We start from the raw sequence: 20,303 nt of genomic DNA on the forward strand, positions 1-20,303 counted from the left end.
GCTGCAAGATACTCACTGTAGTTCGTGTGCAACGTGTCGCCACTAGAAGGTAAGCTTCTCTACCCCTCTGAATACGACACACAAATTGTATCGGGAAACTGCAACAGATTTTACCTGATCCGTTTCTGCAACGCCCTTTTTTTCACTCGCCAAGACTTTCGTGCTTCTGTTGATACTGCAGCGCTGTCCTCTAGTTTCTCATTTTATGCGTTTTCAGGCCAGAGACGTGAAATAAATTGTGGTCACTCGCATTACAGTTCACCATGCTCTTATACTGCCTATCCTTCCTGGTATATTAACGTTTATACTCTTTACAGGAAACATTTCTAATGACAGAAATATCATAGCCAGTGAAAAGAGAGAATACATGTTAACTACTTGCTGAGAAAACACATATATCCTCTGTGGAAATTTATTATGGCCAATAATCAATAAATATATATTTACCAACCTGATAACGAATACTGATAATATCAGTTTCAACAGGAAGACTAACACTGTTAAATTAAAAGTAGACTGTGAAGGAACAAAAAATTCTCAGGAATAAATATGTTATCTAATGAAGTAGTCCGAGCGATTCTATGCGCTTCAGTCTGGAACCGCGCGACCGCTTACGGTCGCAGGTCCGAATCCTGCCTCGAACTTAGATGTGTGTGATGTCCTTAGGTTAGTTAGGTTTAAGTAGTTCTAAGTTCCAGGGGACTGATGGCCTCAGATGTTAAGTCCCATTGTGCTCAGAGTCATTTGAACTATTTTTGAATGAAGTAGTGTAAACATACAAAGACATTGGCAAACAGAAAGTCATCACCTTGTTATGCCTTAGTATCCAGTCGTTAGTGTACATCAGTAACCTTGTTATAGTTACATACTTTTCATATGTACAGTTAGCTATCAGTTAGGCAGTTCTTTGTTGGGTAACAATAGCTCAACACATGGACACACTTTCCAAACTACTTTCTATTCTCTTCTTGTCTAAACTATCTATCGTCCATATTTCACTTCCATACATAGCTACACTCCATTCAAATACTTTCAGAAACGACTTCCTGACATTTAAATCTATACTTGCTGTTAACAAATTTCTCTTCTTCAGAAACGCTTTCTTTCCCATTGACAGTCTACATTTTATATCCTCGCTACTTCGATCCATCATCAGTTATTTTGCTCCCCAAATAGCGAAACTCCTTTACTACTTTAGTGTCTCATTTCCTAATCTAATACCCTCAACATCACCCGACTTAATTCGACTATATTCCATTATCCTCGTTTTGCTTTCGTTGATGTTCATCTTATATACTCCCATCAAGACAGTATCCATTCCGTTCAACTGCTCTTCCAAGTCCTTTGCTGTCTCTGAGAACGGCTCTTCCAAGTCCTTTGCTGTCTCTGAAAGCCGGCCGGGGTGGGCGCTACAGTCTGGAAACGCGCGACCGCTACGGTCGCAGGTTCGAATCCTGCCTCGGGCATGGATGTGTGTGGTGTCCTTAGGTTAGTTAGGTTTAACTAGTTTTAAGTTCCAGGGGACTAATGACCTCAGCCGTTAAGTCCCATAGTGCTCAGAGCCATTTGAACCGTTTGTCTCTGACAGAATTACAATGTTATCGGCGAACCTCAAAGTTCTTATTTCTTCTCCATGGATTTTAATACCTACTCCGAATTTTTCTTTTGTTTCCTTCACTGCTTGCTCAATACACAGATTGAATAACATCGGGGAGAGGCTACAGCCCTGTCTCACTCCCTTCCCAACCACTGCTTCCCTTTCATGCCCCTCATCTCTTGTAACTGCCATTTGGTTTCTGTACAAATTGTAAATAGTCTTTCGCTCCCTATATTTTACCCCTGCCACCTTTAGAATTTGAAAGAGAGTGTTCCAGTCAACACTGTCAAAAGCTTTCTCTAAGTCTACAAATGCTAGAATCGTGGGTTTACCTTTCCTTAATATAGCTTCTAAGATAAGTCGCAGGGTCACTATTGCCTCACGTGTTCCAACATTTCTACGGAATCCAAACTGATCTTCCCCAAGGTCGACTTCTACTAGTTTTTCCATTCGTCTGTAAAGAATTCGTGTTAGTATTTTGCAGCTGTGGCTTATTAAACTGATTGTTCGGTAATTTACACATCTGTCAACACCTGCTTTCTTTGGGATTGGAATTATTATATTCTTCTTGAAGTCTGAGGGTATTTCGCCTGTCTCATACATCTTCCTCACCAGATGGTAGAGTTTTGTCAGGACTGGCTCTCCCAAGGGCGTCAGTAGTTGTAATGGAATGTTGTCTACTCCCGGGGCCTTGTTTCGACTCAGGTCTTTCAGTGCTCTGTCAAACTTTTCACGCAATGTCGTATCTCCCATTTCATCTTCATCTACATACTCTTCCAATTCCATAATATTGTCCTCAAGTACATCGCCCTTGTAAATAAATAAGACTTCTAAAACAACTGGGATCAGAAAATGCGTCTACATGCGCAGTTGATCCATTTGTATCATCGTTTCTGCATTAAAATGACCCACGCTCAGCATACCTCTTAACTAATCACAGGGCTACCAATCTATTTCTCTTATCATCTTTGTTATTATTAGTTATAAACTAAAAAATTACTTACAATACTGGTTTATTAAAGAAATCTAATTTTCATAAATTCTATCTGCCTTCAGTTCAGTATCCAGGGATGCGGCTAGTTGTTAGTCAGGAATATAATATTGTCTCACTATAGATTATATGTCTTGTTCATGTAATAAAATCAATGTCTTTGCTATTCGTCTATTTATTTACACTTTAAATAAATAATCCGGAATTACTTTCTTAATATTTCCTGCTGTTGAGGTAAACTAATTGATTTGAAAGTTTCTAGACTTTAGTCCTGATAATATTCTCCGACACCTGAAGTTAAACTGCTATCTTTGAACTTTAATTACGTGACACACTTAAATATCATCATTTCTGCCTGAGAATATCCAGTTCTATCTCCTTTAATGAATTTTACTCCCAGTTAAATATCTCCCTTGCTCACTTTAGGGAGGAGGATCTTTTACTGTTCTTTTTGTTATGGGGAGTATTTCATTTGCCTTTGAAATTTAGGGTTGGGATTAATTTTTTCTCAGTTTTGACACATTTTTGCTTTATTTGACTTTCACTTACAGAAGCAGTCGGCAGTAGTGAACGAATGCCTTCAAGTTGTAATCCACAACAAAGCGATTCAACATTAAAAAAATTACATGTAAACAAAAACCCCATTTGCCACCACCACTTTATGCCACACCATTCAAACAACTGGAACAAGATTAAGACTCGATCCACTGTCTTTCCGTCTTTAAAGATCACTCGCCACACAAAAAAATGTGAGTAATGGTAAAGCCTTGACTTATACAAGTAAATGAAACATGCAGCAATTTGTAGAAGAGTTGCACTTCTGTCACGTTGAACTATTCTCTTCAGTCGTCGTTGGTCCCGTTCTTGCAGGATCTTTTTCCAGCAGTAGCGATGTCGGAGGTTTAATGTTTTACCAGATCCCTCCTACTCACGGTACTAGTACACTTATGAAATTGTCGTACGGGAAAATCCCCACTTCATCGCTACCTAGGAGATGGGGTGTCCCATCGCTCGTCCGCGTGTCTATAACACCACGTTCAAACTCAACTAAATCTTGATAACCTGCCATTGTAGCAGCAGTAGCAGATCTGCGCCAGACACTTGTCTTATATAGGCGTTGCCGACCGCAGCGCCGTATTCTGCCTGTTTACATATCCCTGTATTTGAAAATGCATACCTATATCAGCTTATTTGGTGCTTCAGTGTACTTCCTTTTGACCCATCACAGTGTGTAATGATGTATCATGTACACTACTGGCCATTAAAATTGCTACACCAAGAAGAAATGCAGATGATAAACGGGTATTCATTGGACAAATATATTTTACTAGAACTGACATGTGATTACATTTTCACGCAATTTGGGTGCATAGATCCTGGCAAATCAGTACCCACAACAACCAACTCTGGTCGTAATAACGTAATAACGGCCTTGATACGCCTGGGCATTGAGTCAAACAGAACTTGGATGGCGTGTATAGGTACAGCTGCCCATGCAGCTTCAACACGATACCACAGTTCATCAAGAGTAGTGACTGGCGTATTGTGACAAGCCAGTTGCTCGGTCACCATTGACCAGACGTTTTCGATTGGTGAGAGATTTGGAGAATGTGCTGGCCAGGGTAGCAGTCGAACATTTTCTGTATCCAGAAATGCACGTACAGGACCTACAACATGCGGTCGTGCATTATCCTGCTGAAATGTAGGGTTTCGCAGAGATCGAATGAAGGGTAGAGCCACGGGTCGTAACACATCTGAAATGTAACGTCCACTGTTCAAAGTGCCGTCAATGCGAACAATAGGTGACCGTGACGTGTAACCAATGGCACCCCATACCATCACGCCGGGTGATACGCCAGTATGGAGATGACGAATACACGCTCCCAATGTGCGTTCACCGCGATGTCGCCAAACACGGATGCGACCGTCATGAAGCTGTAAACAGAACCTGGATTCATCCGAAAAAATGACGTTTTGCCATTCGTGCGACCAGTTTCGTCGTTGAGTACACCATCGCAGGCACTCCTGTCAGTCATGCAGCGTCAAGGTAACCGCAGCCGTGGTCTCCGAGCTGATGGTCCATGCTGCTGAAAACGTAATCGAACTGTTCGTGCAGATGGTTGTTGTCTTGCAAACGTCCCCATTTGTTGACTCAGAGATCGAGACGTGGCTGCACGATCTGTTACAGCCATGCGGATAAGATGCCTCTCATTTCGACTGCTAGTGATACGAGGCCGTTGGGATCCAGCACTGCGTTCCGTATAACCCTCCTGAACGCACCGATTCCACATTCTGGTAACAGTCATTGGATCTCGACCAACGCGAGCAACAATGTCGCGATACGATAAACCGCATACGCGATAGGCTACAATCCGACCTTTATCAAAATCGGAAACGTGATGGTACGCATTTCTCCTCCTTACACGACGCTTCACAACAACGTTTCACCAGGCAACGCCGGTCAACTGCTGTTTGTGTATGAGAGATCGGTTGTAAACTTTCCTCATGTCAGCACGTTGTAGGTGTCGCCACCGGCGCCAAGCTTGTGTGAATGCTCTGAAAAGCTGGTCATTTGCATTTCACGACATCTTCTTCCTGTCGGTTAAATTTCGCGTCTGTAGCACGTCATCTTCGTGGTGTAACAATTTTAATGACCAGTAGTGTATAAGAAGAGTGGACCCAATCTCCATCCCTGTGGTACACCTGCAGTGATTATTCCTCAATCTCTTCCATTGTGCTGAGTTTCCTAATACATGTACTTCCAGAACAAAGCTCTTCCTTGTGGAGAAATGAGGGGAACGTCTGACGCAGCCGTATTCGTCCACATTGCTTCAGCTGACGGACACTGGTCACGTGTTACAGGCGACGCGCTGGCGCTGGTGCAGATGAAGGCCGGCCTGGCGGCGCTGCTGTCACGCTACGAGCTGCGCCAGTGTCCGCGTTCCTCGGGCAGCCCTGCCGCTCTGGAGCAGCACGGCTTCTTCTGCACGCCAGTTGGGGGGCTCTGGATCCGCGTCTCGCCGAGGCCCTGGCTACCTGTCCTCTAGGAGGAACCAGCGTTCGTCAACACCTGCGACATTTGTGGAGCAAACCAATTCTTTCTCACGCGCACGGCAAGGCTGAGCATCTATGACATACGTAAACCGAAGTTACGTGTTCCCTAAAGACAGAAACCTGACAGCCAATGAAAGAGCGTCCCCTTGAGAAAGTTTCTTCCTCAACACATCTGCTAGCGGACTGTGAACCAGTGCTGTGTTCATCGCCTTCTAATCTTTCTTATAGAACCAGAAGTGCACCTATAGGACAAGTGGCCCCTCTCCCGAACGTCAGTGAATAGAAGACGCGTCTCTAAATAAATGACTTCTTTAGAGCGCCCTTATCAAGGATAACAACTATGGCATACGCAGGCCAAGGCTACGTTTTCCTAAAGCAAAAAATTGATAGCCATTGGAGTAGCACTCCCTAGAGCAAGTCTCTTTCCAGCACAGCTGATAGCGGGTTGTCGATAAGCGCCATGTCCAGACCCTTCTGAACTTTCCTCTAGAATCAGATGTGCACCTCCAGACCAAGTGGCTGCTGGAAGAGACACCTCTAGAGCAATTGGCGTCTTTGGCAAGCCCTTGTTTACGCAGAGTTCGTGTGGCATACGTAGACAGAGGATACGTCTTACCTAAAGACAGAAAAGTGACAGTCAGTGGAACATCATCCTCTACCGCAAGTCTCTACCTCAGCACAGCTGATAGCAGCGGTGTATCAGCGCTTTATTCACACTGAGGGTCTCTATCCGACGTGTCAGCCATTACAGCAAGGTAGTTACTCGTCTGGAAAACCCGAAAAATATGGAATTCCCAGGGAAATTGAATTTACTGGAGTAGTAGAGGAATCGCAGGGAATTTTTAGAAACTCCAGTGGAGCTGAACTGCTGGTTGACGGACATAAATATCATTTTGTGACGAATCAGTCTGAGATTCTGCATCGACAAAAACTGGTTGTGTAGTCGCTTAAGGAAAGGTGAAAAAGCGCTTTGAATTATAATGTTTGTTGCTCGATCGTGGCTACCTCCGGCGCGCTCGGTAACCTTCGTAATCGTCCGTGGATTCTCAGGCTCTAGCCACTTTTCCCGTGATATAATGTATCTTGAGTAAGTTATTTTATGAAAACTATGAACATCGAGGCACATGTGAACAAGCATGATTTGTAGATTAGTATTGAATAAACAGGTTTCAGTTTTTTGTGATTTAGTTGTAAATATTAATAATTGTGGCAACATTTCGAAGCGTGGACGCGTGAAGAGTTGCCAAATACTAGAGGTTATCACAGAATGATACGGCATGGCACTGAATGGTAAAGGACCACGGTAACGTAAGAATATAAATCCGAAATTGTTGATAAAACTTCGTAACTGAAGTTGAATAATCACTGACATATAAGATAGTAAATCAAACAATACATCTGCCGCCATTAAAAATAGTAGAGTACAACTTGCTTCGAAAAGCACTAAAAATATTTGGTTCAGGGAAATTCGATATTTCACTTTGAGAAAACCTGTAAATCTCGGAGAAATCTAGTAGCCAACCTCAGCAATCCGGCGTTGCTGTCATTGCAGCACAGAGGTAAAGTGGCGAGATTCTTGATCAAACACAGAACTAGGTGCTAACTGTAAGTCCAGTAACTGAGTAAGGGAAAGATGATAAAAAAGTGCGAGGATGACAAGTAAGCAAACAAATCAATTAAACCACGTCCCTCTAACATAAAGTTATAAATGTGGATTGCAAATGCCAGAAATGACTCATATAAATAAACTGGAAAGGTATGCAGCCCTGTGAAAGACACCATTTTATAGTTTTGATTTACACAGACCAGTCTCATCGCTTTATGTGCTGTCTTCAGTTGTTTTTTCGTTTATTTTCTTTCTCACACGACGTTATTAACTTGTACCGCATGGCAGCTTTTTTTACGAATCATCGGTCTTATGGCTGGTTTGACGTGGCTGGCCATGAATTCCTCTTCCGTGGCGACATTTTCATTTCAGAATAGCACTTTAAACCTACGTCCTGAATTATTTACTGGCTGTATTCCAATCTGTCTTCCTCAACAGTTTTTATCCTCTACAGCTGCCTCTAGTACCGTGGAAGTTACTCCGTGATGTCTTAACAGATCTCCTATCACCGTGGCCCTTCTTCGTTTCAGTGTTTTTCATTCATTCCTTCCCTCGCCGATCCTGTGGAGAACCTCCTCACTCCTTACTTTATAAGTCTACTAATTTTCAATATCTTTCTGTAGCACGATATCTCAAATGCTTCGATTCTCTTCTGTTCCGCTTTCTCCACAGTCCATGTTTCTCTGCCATACAGTGCTGTGCTCCAAACGCACATCCTCAGAAATTTCTTCATCAAATTAAGGTATATGTTTGATACCAGGAGACTTCTTTTGGATAAGAATGCCCTATTCGCCACTACTAGTTTGCTTTTTGTTCTCCTTACTCCGTCCGACACGGTTATTTTGCTGACTGTCTAGGTAGGAGAATTCCTTAACATTATCTGCTTTTGGATCCCTAATTACGATGTTAAGTGTCTCCCTGTTCCTATTTCTACTACTTCTCATTACGTTTGATTTTATTCGATTAACTCTCAATCCATATTCTGCACTCACTAGGCTGATCATTCCATTCAGTAGTTCCTGTAATTCTTCTTCACTTTCACTGAGGACTGCAATATAATCAGCGACTCATATCATTGATATATATTCACCCCGAATCTTAATCCCATCTTGGAAACTTCCTTCTATTTTCGTCATAGCTTTTTCGATGTACAGACAAAACAGTATCAGTGAAAGACTACATCCCTGTCTTACAACCTTTTAAATCCGAACACTTCGTCTTCCAGTCTTATTATTCCCTCGTGGTCCATGTACATAGTATATATTACCCATTTTTCCCTGTAGCTTACCGCTATTTTTCTCAGAATTTCGAACATTTTGTTCCATTTTACACTGTCTAACTTTTTTTCCAGGTCGATAAATCCCATGAAGGTGCCTTGATTTTTCTCCAGTCATTATCAGCCGCAACGTCAGTGCTTTTACATTTCCCAAAGCCAATCTGTTATACAGAAAAAAAGGAAATTGAGGATCAGATAACGATCACTTTGATCAACATCTTACTGAGTCTCAATTTTCTTTACCACTCTTCTCTATATTATTCTTGTCAGCAACTTGAATGCATGACCTATTAAGCTCATTGTGAGTTAATTCTCGCACTTGTCGGCTCTTGCTATCTTCGGAATTCTGTGGATGATGTTTTTTCCAATCTCTGATGGTACATCGCCAGTCTCACACAGTCTACACACCAACGTGAATAGTCGTTTTGTTGCCACTTTCCCCAATGACTTTAGAAATGATGATGGAATATTATCTATCCCTTCAGCCTTATTTGATCTTAAGTCGTCCAAAGCTCTTTTACGTTCCAATTTTTGAACTTCATTTTTTCGTCGATCAACTGAATTACTACAGTTACTCAGGGTATCTTTCTAGTTACCTTCCTTGTACCTATCTTTGCCTTTAGAATTTCTGTGATTGCTCTTTTTAAAGATCATTTATCAAGTGAACTCCCTACTGAGCTATTCATTATCGCAGTATCTACAGCCTCAGAGAACTTCAAGCGTATCTTTTCATTTCTTGGTATTTCAGTATCCCATTTCTTTGCACACTGATTCTTCCTGACTGTGCTCTTAAACTTAAGCCTACTCTTCATCATCACCAAATTGAATCCCAGTCTATATTTGCTCCTGTATATGACTTAGAATCCAATATCTGCTTTCGGAATATCTACCTGACCATGATGCAATCTAACTGAAATCATCAAATATCTCTCTTCTTTTCCCAAGTATACCTCATCCTTTTGTGATTCTTGAACAGAGTATTCGCTATTACTAACTGGTATTTAATGAAGAATTCAATTACTCTTTCTCCTCTCTCATTCCTGCGACCAAGCCAAACTTCTTCCGTAACCCTTTCTTCTTCCTCTCCTACAACCGCATTCCACTACCTCCATGGCTGTTAGATTGTCCTCTCCCTTTACGTTCTGTATCACCTGTTCAGTATCCTCATACTCTTTCTCTGTCTTCTCATCCTCTGGTAGTGACGTTAGCATGTCTTCCTGAAGTACTGCTGTCGGTGTTGGTCTGCTGTCGATTCCGGTGAGAACAACACTTTCACTGAACAGTTCGCAGTAACTTACTCTACGCCGTTCCATGCTGCTCATAACGAACCCTATTCCCGTTATACTATTTTCTTCTGCTGTTGATATTACTCTACATTCTGACCAGAAGCCCCTTTTTTCTTTCTGTTTCACTTCACCAACCCCATTACGTCTCGAGTGATTCGTAGCGTTTCGCTTTTCACATTTTCTAGCTTCCCTATCATGGTCAAACTTCTGACACCCCACACCCATTCATTCTACAGCTTGACGTGGTTAACTGATGTTGTGGTGTTGTTTCACAAGGTTTTATCATGTTAAAGTGGCTGTTTTCTTGCTGCTGCATGCGCATTTTTATATTTTTTTTATTTACTTGTCAGTCAAGGACAAAGCTTCTGAGACCAATTGCTGCTGCATGCGCATTTTTATATTTTTTTTTATTTACTTGTCAGTCAAGGACAAAGATTCTGAGACCAAAAGATGATGGCTACATAAAATGCTAGAACTTTGTAATCCATTCATAATACATAATGTATATTTGTTTTTGATGTTATACTTTAGAATCTTTCTCAACATTTTGTGTATCAACTAGTGACAGCAGTAAGAGAACACTCAACGATATAGTTCACTTGAATACGTCAAAGATATTTGTAATAAGAAAATATAAAAGATTTCTACATATCAGTTTGTCTCTTTAGGAATCTGATGTATATGACACATAGCCTGCAACAATATATGAGCATCTGAAAAACGTTACTTCTGTGGAGTTAATTACCGCGTTAAAGGTTGTTTGCTTCAAATTACTGTGACAATTCAGCTTCGGTCGCTGCAAGATACTCACTGTAGTTCTTGTGCAACGTGTCGCCACTAGAAGGTAAGCTTCTCTACCCCTCTGAATACGACACACAAATGGTATCGGGAAACTGCAACAGATTTTACCTGATCCGTTTCTGCAACGCCCTTTTTTTCACTCGCCAAGACTTTCGTGCTTCTGTTGATACTGCAGCGTTGTCCTCTAGTTTCTCATTTTATGCGTTTTCAGGCAAGAGACGTGAAATAAATTGTGGTCACTCGCATTACAGTTCACCATGCTCTTATACTGCCTATCCTTCCTGGTATATTAACGTTTATACTCTTTACAGGAAACATTTCTAATGACAGAAATATCATAGCCAGTGAAAAGAGAGAATACATGTTAACTACTTGCTGAGAAAACACATATATCCTCTGTGGAAATTTATTATGGCCAATAATCAATAAATATATATTTACCAACCTGATAACGAATACTGATAATATCAGTTTCAACAGGAAGACTAACACTGTTAAATTAAAAGTAGACTGTGAAGGAACAAAAAATTCTCAGGAATAAATATAAGTTATCTAATGAAGTAGTCCGAGCGATTCTATGCGCTTCAGTCTGGAACCGCGCGACCGCTTACGGTCGCAGGGCCGAATCCTGCCTCGAACTTAGATGTGTGTGATGTCCTTAGGTTAGTTAGGTTTAAGTAGTTCTAAGTTCCAGGGGACTGATGGCCTCAGATGTTAAGTTCCATTGTGCTCAGAGTCATTTGAACTATTTTTGAATGAAGTAGTGTAAACATACAAAGACATTGGCAAACAGAAAGTCATCACCTTGTTATGTCTTAGTATCCAGTCGTTAGTGTACATCAGTAACCTTGTTTTAGTTACATACTGTTCATATGTACAGTTAGCTATCAGTTAGGCAGTTCTTTGTTGGGTAACAATAGCTCAACACATGGACACACTTTCCAAACTACTTTCCTTTTATCGTCAGACTCGTGACTGGTTTGATGCTGTCCCCACGGATTCCTCTCTTGTGCCATCCTGCTCTTCTCATAAAGTATTTGCACCACAGTCCTCAATTATTTATTAGGTAACTCCAATCTTAGACATCGTCTAGGGTTTCTACCATATAGAACTCCCACAAGCACCTTTGAAATTATTCCTTGATGCCTCAAGACTGAATAGTAGCTACAAAATTGTAATCGAGTTCGTTGTAAAGAGCTGTTCATATCATTGAAGGTTTAACTACACTACAGCTATGTACATCAAAAATAACGTAATTATTAATGTGCAAACAGTTATCTCCATGGAGTAGGAGCCAGAATGAACAAACTTTTATCAACAAAGAAAAACAGAAAACTCAGAACAGCAATTTCCATCATGAAATTAATTAGACAATTAATTCCCTAAAGTCATTAAAGAGATTACTAAAACAAACTTTTGAAATGGGTAGTTAAAATGTATGTGTTAAGCAGTAAATTTTATGTATTAAGTTACTTAGATAACAGAGTGTATTATGGGTTTGGTAAATTTAAATATTAATAAAACACGATTCATTTCTCGACAGGGTTACGCACTATAACTTTTTTTCTGGAATGATTTAGACGAAAGCTCTACTGTTGATAATCCTAACTCATTATAGAAGGTTGCTGAGCCAATGTTTGAGGCAAAAAAATGAGAAGTTGGGTGACAAAATGGAAATTAAACATCACAATCACGGTCTTGATGTCAACTGAGAAGGTATGCTGTGATTCGTGTTGAAAAATGAATTTTACTTTGTGAAACAAGTTCCCTGGAATAATCTACAAAGAAAACAGCATTATACTCTACGAGAAATACTAACCGTTGGTCGAGTGACCTGATAACATCCGTACTGCAAGGCAACTTTGAAAAAATGGAAATAATTCCATTAGAAAAATTACACAATTATACTAGTGGCTTGCAATAATGGTTATAGCTCTGCTATAATCGGTAAACTCCACCTCAATATGAAGAACAAAAAAATTAAAAAGGGCTCCATATCTACAACTAATACCACTTGATACTGTACCCCCGCTACACTGTGAAGAGTATAGCCACTTGTAAGCTGTCATATCAGATTGCAAACATGCTCTCTGCTAAAAAATACCCAGAGTAGTTTTCCACAAATAATAAAATGAAAGAAAAATTAACTCATATTTAAATGTAATGACGAAAAACACCACAAATCTTATATATTTAAACCGAACTGTTATGAAAGCACCAAATTTTATATTGACCAAACTGACACATTCCGAAAAAACATGGACATACTCAGGCTAATCAGATTAAACAAATTAACTTTGCTGCCAACAAAGGTCATCACAGGTACACAGAATAGCGCTGAAGAAAAAGGTAGGGATATTAAATTTTCTTGAGAAGGGAGTGCAGATGAATTTATTGAGAGAAGTAGGAGTACTGATACACACCACAATGATGTTTGCATCTTCATTGGCAAAGTTGTGTTAATAAACGAAATTTTCCTAAAAAATCGCACCTAATGACTAATTTTGTACTTATATAGAGAATAAATGCACTTCAAAAGCTTAGATCTGCTAGCAACGCAACAAGAAGTGCTGAATAATATCTTGTATATAAAAAAAGAATTCGCTGAACATTGGAACCGGTTTTAAAAATTTAATATTTGAACAAGTTGGCTTAAGTATAAACGTTTTTCCAGTATGCCGTCAGAGAGACAACAATAATAATAATAAAACTTCTTGGCAGATTAAACCTGTGTGCCGGACCGAGACTCGAACTCGGGACCTGTAAAGTTCGCAGGAGAGCTTCTGTAAAGTTTGGAAGGTAGGAGACGAGATACTGGCAGAAGTAAAGCTGTGAGGACAGAGCGTGAGTCGTGCTTGGGTAGCTCAGTTGGTAGAGCACTTGCCCGCGAAAGGTAAAGGTCCGGAGTTCGAGTCTCGGTCCGGCACACAGTTTTAATCTGCCAAGAAGTTTCATATCAGCGCACACTCCGCTGCAGAGTGAAACTCTCATTCTGAATAATAATTCTAGATGTACACTGCTGCGCGTTAAAACTGCAATGCTACTAAAGTTGTTGAAAAACAAGCGTCAGATTGCTATGAAGTGTACTACAGTCATGGGTAAACAACTATCACCATTTCAGGGCAATCACAGAAACTGGATAGGAAAAACTCCATGAACATTCTGTAGATAAGAACAGATTCTCAAATCGCAATAGAATGTTGGTTGCTTGTGAGGAGATTGTGTTATGACTCGCGTAAGTATGAGAAACGTCTACTATATGTCGGAATTACTTGATCGTGGCTTATCAAGACTCCAGTCTAAAGTTCAAATTTACTGCCGCTCACGTTAGTCGGGACTCAAGCAGTGTCACGGAAATACGAAATCTATGGTTTGCCATCTCCATACTCAACCCCAAGCAGCGTCTCAACGGGATCAAACGTCTAACACCGGAGAAAATGGCTCTGAGCACTATTGGACTTAACAGCTGTGGTCATCAGTCGCCTAGAACTTAGAACTACTTAAATCTAACTAACCTAAGGACATCACACACATCCATGCCCGAGGCAGGATTCGAACCTGCGACCGCAACGGTCGCGCGGTTCGAGACTGTAGCGCTTAGAACTGCTCGGCCTCCTCGGCCGGCCCCTCTGCCGTGCTGGACCGTAGGGCCATGCCATGTGGCTTCAGTTAGGAAAGTGGCTTATCTGCCGCAACACGAGTACCCACACGGACAGGTCGACGACATCCACCACGGATTGCCAGCAAGGCGACCATTGCTGCGGCTTGCCTTGAGGTTGCAGAGAGAGGTGGGCCGACAGTGGTGCGCCCAGAAACAACACTTGACACAAGTAGGCCCAGTTTATGGCCCAAGCGACGCAAGCCGCCACTTGAGACGCAGAACATAGTGGGGAGTCAGTGGCCCTTCAACTGCAACATTTCTACGAGGGACGTTCAGTAATTGACGCACCACTTTTTTTCTTTGCCAATTTCGGTTGAACAAAACGCAGAATTTGTTGTGAAGCATGGTGGAATATTCCCGCTTCAGCCCCTATAGTTTCATGAAATTACAATGGCTCTGAGCACTATGGGACTTAACATCTGAGTTCATCAGTCCCCTAGAACTTAGAACTACTTAAACCTAACTAACCTAAGGACATCACACACATCCATGCCCGAAGCAGGATTCGAACCTGCAACCGTAGTGGTTGCGCGGTTCCAGACTGAAGCGCCTAGAACCGCTCGGCCACCCCGGCCGGCAGATGGCAGTACTATCATGTGCACATCCATGCCCCAGGTAGGATTCGAACCTGCGACCGCAGCGGTTCCAGACTGAAGAGCCTAGAACCTCTCGGCCACACCGGCCAGTGGTAGTCCTCAAAATGACGTCTGTAACGGAGGTGCATTCCAAGGAGAAGGCAGTCATGGCGGAAAACCAGGGCATCGCAGATAAACATAGGTGCTTGCTAAATATCTACGGAGACCATGCGGTAAACAAAAGCACAGTGAGTGGTAGTGTGTGGCGACTATCATCATCACATCATCATTGCAACAAGGTCGCACAAACCTGCCCGATTTCCCGCTTGCCAGCAGTCCTCACACAGCTCTGACCCTGCAGTGTTGGAACGTGCGGACAGTCTCTTCGAAATGAGTGATAGAATTTGTATGCCTTAAACGTTATCTGAAGCTGCATAGTTGCTCCAGTTTATGAATAAAAGCAACTTCCAGTCAACTTAGTATCCTAAGCTTCTCCCTAATGTGCACTCCGGCACAACAACAAATATTTCAGGGCTCATTAACCCGGACTGTCACCTAATAAAAAATTATGAGAAAGCAAATGTGGGATTCCTTGAAGGGGCCTTCCGAAGCGTGATCGAATTCCCGCTGCACACTTTACTACACACCGAGGAGACAAAAGTCATGGCACAGGGACAGTCACACATACAGATGGCAGTGCTTCAGATGGTTCAAATGGCTCTGAGCACTATGGGATTTAACATCTGAGGTCACCAGTCCCCTAGAACTTAGAACTATTTAAACCTAACTAACCTAAGGACATCACACACATCCATGCCCGAAGCAGGATTCGAACCTGCAACCGTAGCGGTCGCGCGGTTCCAGACTGAAGCGCCTAGAACCGCTCGGCCACCCCGGCCGGCAGATGGCAGTACTATCACGTGCACAATGTATAAATTGGCAGTGTATTAGCTGAGCTATCATTTGGCCTCAGGTGATTCATTGAAAAGTTGTCCGACGTGATTACGGTCGCACGACGGACATTAACAGACTTTGCACGCGGAATGGTTTTTCGAGCTAGACGCTTGGAACATTCCATTTCGTCAGTCGTTGGGGATTTCAGTACTCCGAGGTCCACAGTGTCAGGTCAGGTCAGGCGTTACTTATCGCCACGGACAACCTAGTTGCGATGGCCTTCACTTAACGACCGAGAACAGCGGTGTTTGCTTAAATTGTCAGAGGTAGCAGACAACCAACACTGCTTGAAATAACCACGGAAATCAAAGTGGATATACAACGGACGTATTTGTTAAGACAATGCGGCGAAATGTGCCTTTAATGGGCTATGGCAGCGGACGACCGACTGAAGGTCCTTTGCTAACAGCATCTCATCTCTTGCAGTGCCCCTCACGACCATATCGGGTGGACCGTAGACGACTGGAAAACGATGGCCTCGCCAGATGAATCCCGATCTCAGTTGGTAAGAACTGATAGTAGGGGTGGAGTGTGACGCAGACCCACGAAGCCAAGGAACCAAACTGTCAACAAGGCACTGTGCAAGCTGACGGTGGCTCCGAAATGGTGTGAACTGTGTTTACGTGGAACAAGGAATCGTCTGGCTCCTCTCGTCCAAATGAATCAATCACTGACAAAATTGTTAAGTTCGGCTACTTGGAGACCATTTTCAGCCATTTATGGACTTCATGTGCCCAGACAACGATGGAATTTTTATAGATGACACAGTTGTACGCAATGGGCTTGAAGAACATTCTGGGCAGTTTGTTCAAATGATTTGGCCTTCCAGATCGCTCGACAAGAATAACATCGAACATTTATGGGACATAACCAAGAGGTCAGTGTGTACAAAATTCTGCACCGGCAACAACTTCACAGTTAGGGACAGCTATAGAGGTATTATTTCTGCTGAAGACCTAACGACATTTTCAGTCCATGCCAACTCGATATGCGAACTACGCAGGGCAATAGGAGGTACCCGTAACTTTTGTCACCCCATCGTAGTGGAGCATGCTTAGTTCATTATTATGGAACCCGTTAAATTTCGGACTTATTTGTAGGACACTGGCCTAAAACCCAATGCACCGCGCTCTTTCTTTTCTGTGAAGACACACTTCGTGCACGTTCTGCCGGCATGTCATTGTTTGTAATGCGCCATGGCGGCACCAGAAGCAGTGAAGCCGTGATGCGCTGACCGCGACCGTTTCCGGATGCGGGTATCATTGGCTGTGGCCGGCGCAAGGAGTTTTGTTTGCGGCGCGTTCAGGTTACGGGCGGCGGAGCAGCCCAACGCCTTCAGCAAGTTGCTCCGTCACCGCCGCTAAATGGTCCCCTGGCACGCCCTCCCACACCGCTGAATGCAGGCGAGCCTAACGAGACCGCCAGCTGCCCACGCACCTGTACGCACTGCCATAGCACCCGTGTCCTTCATCCTACACTTCTTGCTCCTATTCAGGTTCACTTGTCACAGCTGCTACAAGTCACCTCGCAGGAAGGAACTACGGGAAAATTACTTTTGGGGTCTGCCATACCCCACAGACCGATAGTTGAGTGTGGGGTATGTTACCAAATTTTACTTTTCAGAAATCAGGTGCACAACAGAACATCATTACATCCTCGATCGTTTGTATAAAAAGAACTGAAATGTTCGAAAGGCGTCGAAAACAAAGTGGAAACAGTCATTCATTCCGACATGGTGGGTGTTTTTCATTGTAGTATGAAGGCTTCAATAACGTTTACGCCCACCGTGAGCGTGTATCACTAGCTGACACCTACGGGGCTTGCTCCGCATTATTCTGCGGTGGTTACACTGCGGTATCCCTTCCCTTTTTTCAATTTCTGTGGAAGTTCTTGGAGAGTCTGTGGTGGAGCAGGATGACCATCGTTGTCCCACACAGGTCAGGACTCATCGCCGGCCATTTCATTACTACAGTGTCCAGACTTCGCAAGACTTCCTTATTGATGCCTGCCACAGGGGCCCTGGCTTCAGAAAGAAATTCAGGCCACCACATGATCCAACAGGATCTGCTCGATTTTATGCTTTTCGGAAAAACGACCATGGACAACGACAAGATGTCTGTATGAAACTACAATGAGATCAGATCTTTAGCTGCTTACAGGCGTTCATAAATATCAACGGGGACAGTTGAAAATGTGTGCTCCGACTGGAACTCGAACTCGGTATCTCCTGCTTATATGGCAGACGCTCTATCCGTCTGAGCCACCGAAGACACAGACTGCAGGGACTTATCTCTGGCACGCTCCCCGTGAGTCTCACATTCCCAACTTACTGTCCACATACCACATTTGTATTGCCTCTGCCCACTATACTCATTACTCGCGGCAGTCAATCTACTGATTCCCGTAAGAGTTCGGACAATGTGAATGCATCCGCACTGAAGAAGATCATTGGCCGGTAATCCCTATCTATATGAAGATGGTATCTGACCTTTCGGACATGTCCGAAAGGATAACATCTTCATATAGATGTCTCTATGGTTGTCAACACCTATACCTCCTCAAAACGTAAGACGTAACACTCACTAAGGGTCTCCACACACTCGGCCTTCACCTTGCATCAGAGAATATCCGGTCTCGTCTGTGAATAACATCTTTCGCCAGTAACGAAGTTGCCAGTTGACAAGGGAACGGCAGATCTGAAGGCGAGCTGCGAGATGTTCTCATGTCAAGCGGGTTGCTCGAACACGACATCTTGGTCGTACGATCCTTTATCATAAACTGTACGTTACATTCCGATCGGACACAGCGGTTCCCGTTGCCCTTCCGAGATCGTCTTGCAGCGCTCTGGTAGTACCCGCGAGACGTCGCAACGCAGAGATGGCCGGATATCGGTGTTCACGTGGCGTTGTAATGCGTCGGCAACCTCATCCAACTCGCCTTGTGTGCTGACCTGTCTCCCTTTAACTCAACCCATCGATGACACGAAGAGAGACAATTGATATTTACAGCAACACAACGAAAAGTCTACTCTTTCTGGATGAAACGAACCGCCCTTGCAACATGCATTGCATTAAGATATCGCATTGCTTGGGCTTGGTTGAATACAACGTCCAACAAACGACAACTGCCATCTGTGTACCTCAACAGAAAACACTGGGACACCGATACTCACTTCCTCCTGAGGAGTCACCTAACACTGTACCGCAAGACACAGCTAATAGATGGCGAACGATCTTAATTATCGCATACGTTGAAAGTGAAGACCTCAAGACATGCAGTAAGATCACAGGTACCACCTGTATCAACGTTGATTTAAAATACCGTTTCTGAGTCACATATTCCCCTAGTCCTTTTGAACAGAGTGTGTCGGATTTCGGAGATGAACTGCATGAGTTCTATTCTATCTCTAAACACCACACACACACACACACACATTGTTTTTAGCCGGCCTCTGGGGCCAAGCGGTTCGAGACGCAGGCGCTTCAGTCCGGAACCACGCGGTTGCTACGGTAGCAGGTTCGAATCTTGCCTCGGACATGGATGTGTGCGATATCCTTAGGTTAGCTAGGTTTAAGTAGTTCTAGGTCTAGGAGCTGATGACCTCAGATGTTAAGTCCCATAATGCTTAGAGCCATTTGAACCATTGTCTGAAACAATGAGCACCATTCTCTCAGAAACGAATAAAAAATTTTCCAATGCTCCGGTTCCGAATAAGGTTTGCGGGAGGTTTCCTTTGTATGCAACACAAATAAAGTACCAGAACTGATAACTCCCTCCAAAATTTTCCAGCTGATGCCAATTGGGACTCTTCTTCGTTTCCCCTCTCCCACCTCGCCTTAAATTGGCTGAAAACCTGCGTCTGTATAATGGACCAGATCTCAACAACTCACTCTACCCGTTTGAGTATGAAAAGACAAAATCTGTGAGAGGATCTACAGCTGGTCTTCCTGTTTGTGATATGGTCTTATGGGACCAAACTGATGAGGTCATCGGTCCCTAAGCTTACACAGTATTTAATCTAACTTAAAATAACGTACGTTAAGGACGACACACACACCCATGCCCTAGAGAGGACTCGAACCTCCGACGGGGGCAGCCGCGCGGACCGTGACAAGACGCGTTTGACCGCGCGGCTAACCCGCGCTGCTCTTGCTATTAGACATGTAAGATGCCGTCCAGGCATCTTCCGTGTGGAATTGCCATCGGTACGAATCTTGCCGGAGCGTTTTCGTTTATAAAGAAATTTCCAGTATTTTGTCACTGTTACTATTACGAGAACATATTCCAAACATTCTACACACAAAAATCTAATTCGATACTGGAATCTCCACAGCCACCTATCAAGGCGATACTTACGTATCAATAATCGATACTCGCGATTTTCATTTTCATCAAAGTGGTAGTGCTGTAATCTATAACTGTTAATGATATGTGAGTTTTGGATCAGATGTAGTCAATTTTTCGTTGCTAGCAACAAATCAACTACTACATTTACCTCTACA

General features: G+C 43.0%; 1 protein-coding gene across 1 annotated transcript in view; it reads left to right on the plus strand.

Moving 5' to 3' along the window:
• The window catches only part of LOC126335207 (cytochrome P450 6k1-like), a 117,752-nt gene extending 107,216 nt beyond the window's left edge, over positions 1-10,536 (plus strand). Inside the window, exon 6 of the mRNA XM_049998219.1 lies at positions 5,451-10,536. Coding sequence (XP_049854176.1) covers positions 5,451-5,635 — 185 coding nt within the window. The 3' untranslated portion in view covers positions 5,636-10,536. The remainder of the gene's footprint in view (positions 1-5,450) is intronic.
• Positions 10,537-20,303: the final 9,767 nt, after the last annotated feature.

The sequence above is a fragment of the Schistocerca gregaria genome, chromosome 2 (genome assembly GCF_023897955.1).
Source record: "Schistocerca gregaria isolate iqSchGreg1 chromosome 2, iqSchGreg1.2, whole genome shotgun sequence".
In the NCBI taxonomy this organism is placed as follows: domain Eukaryota; kingdom Metazoa; phylum Arthropoda; class Insecta; order Orthoptera; family Acrididae; genus Schistocerca; species Schistocerca gregaria.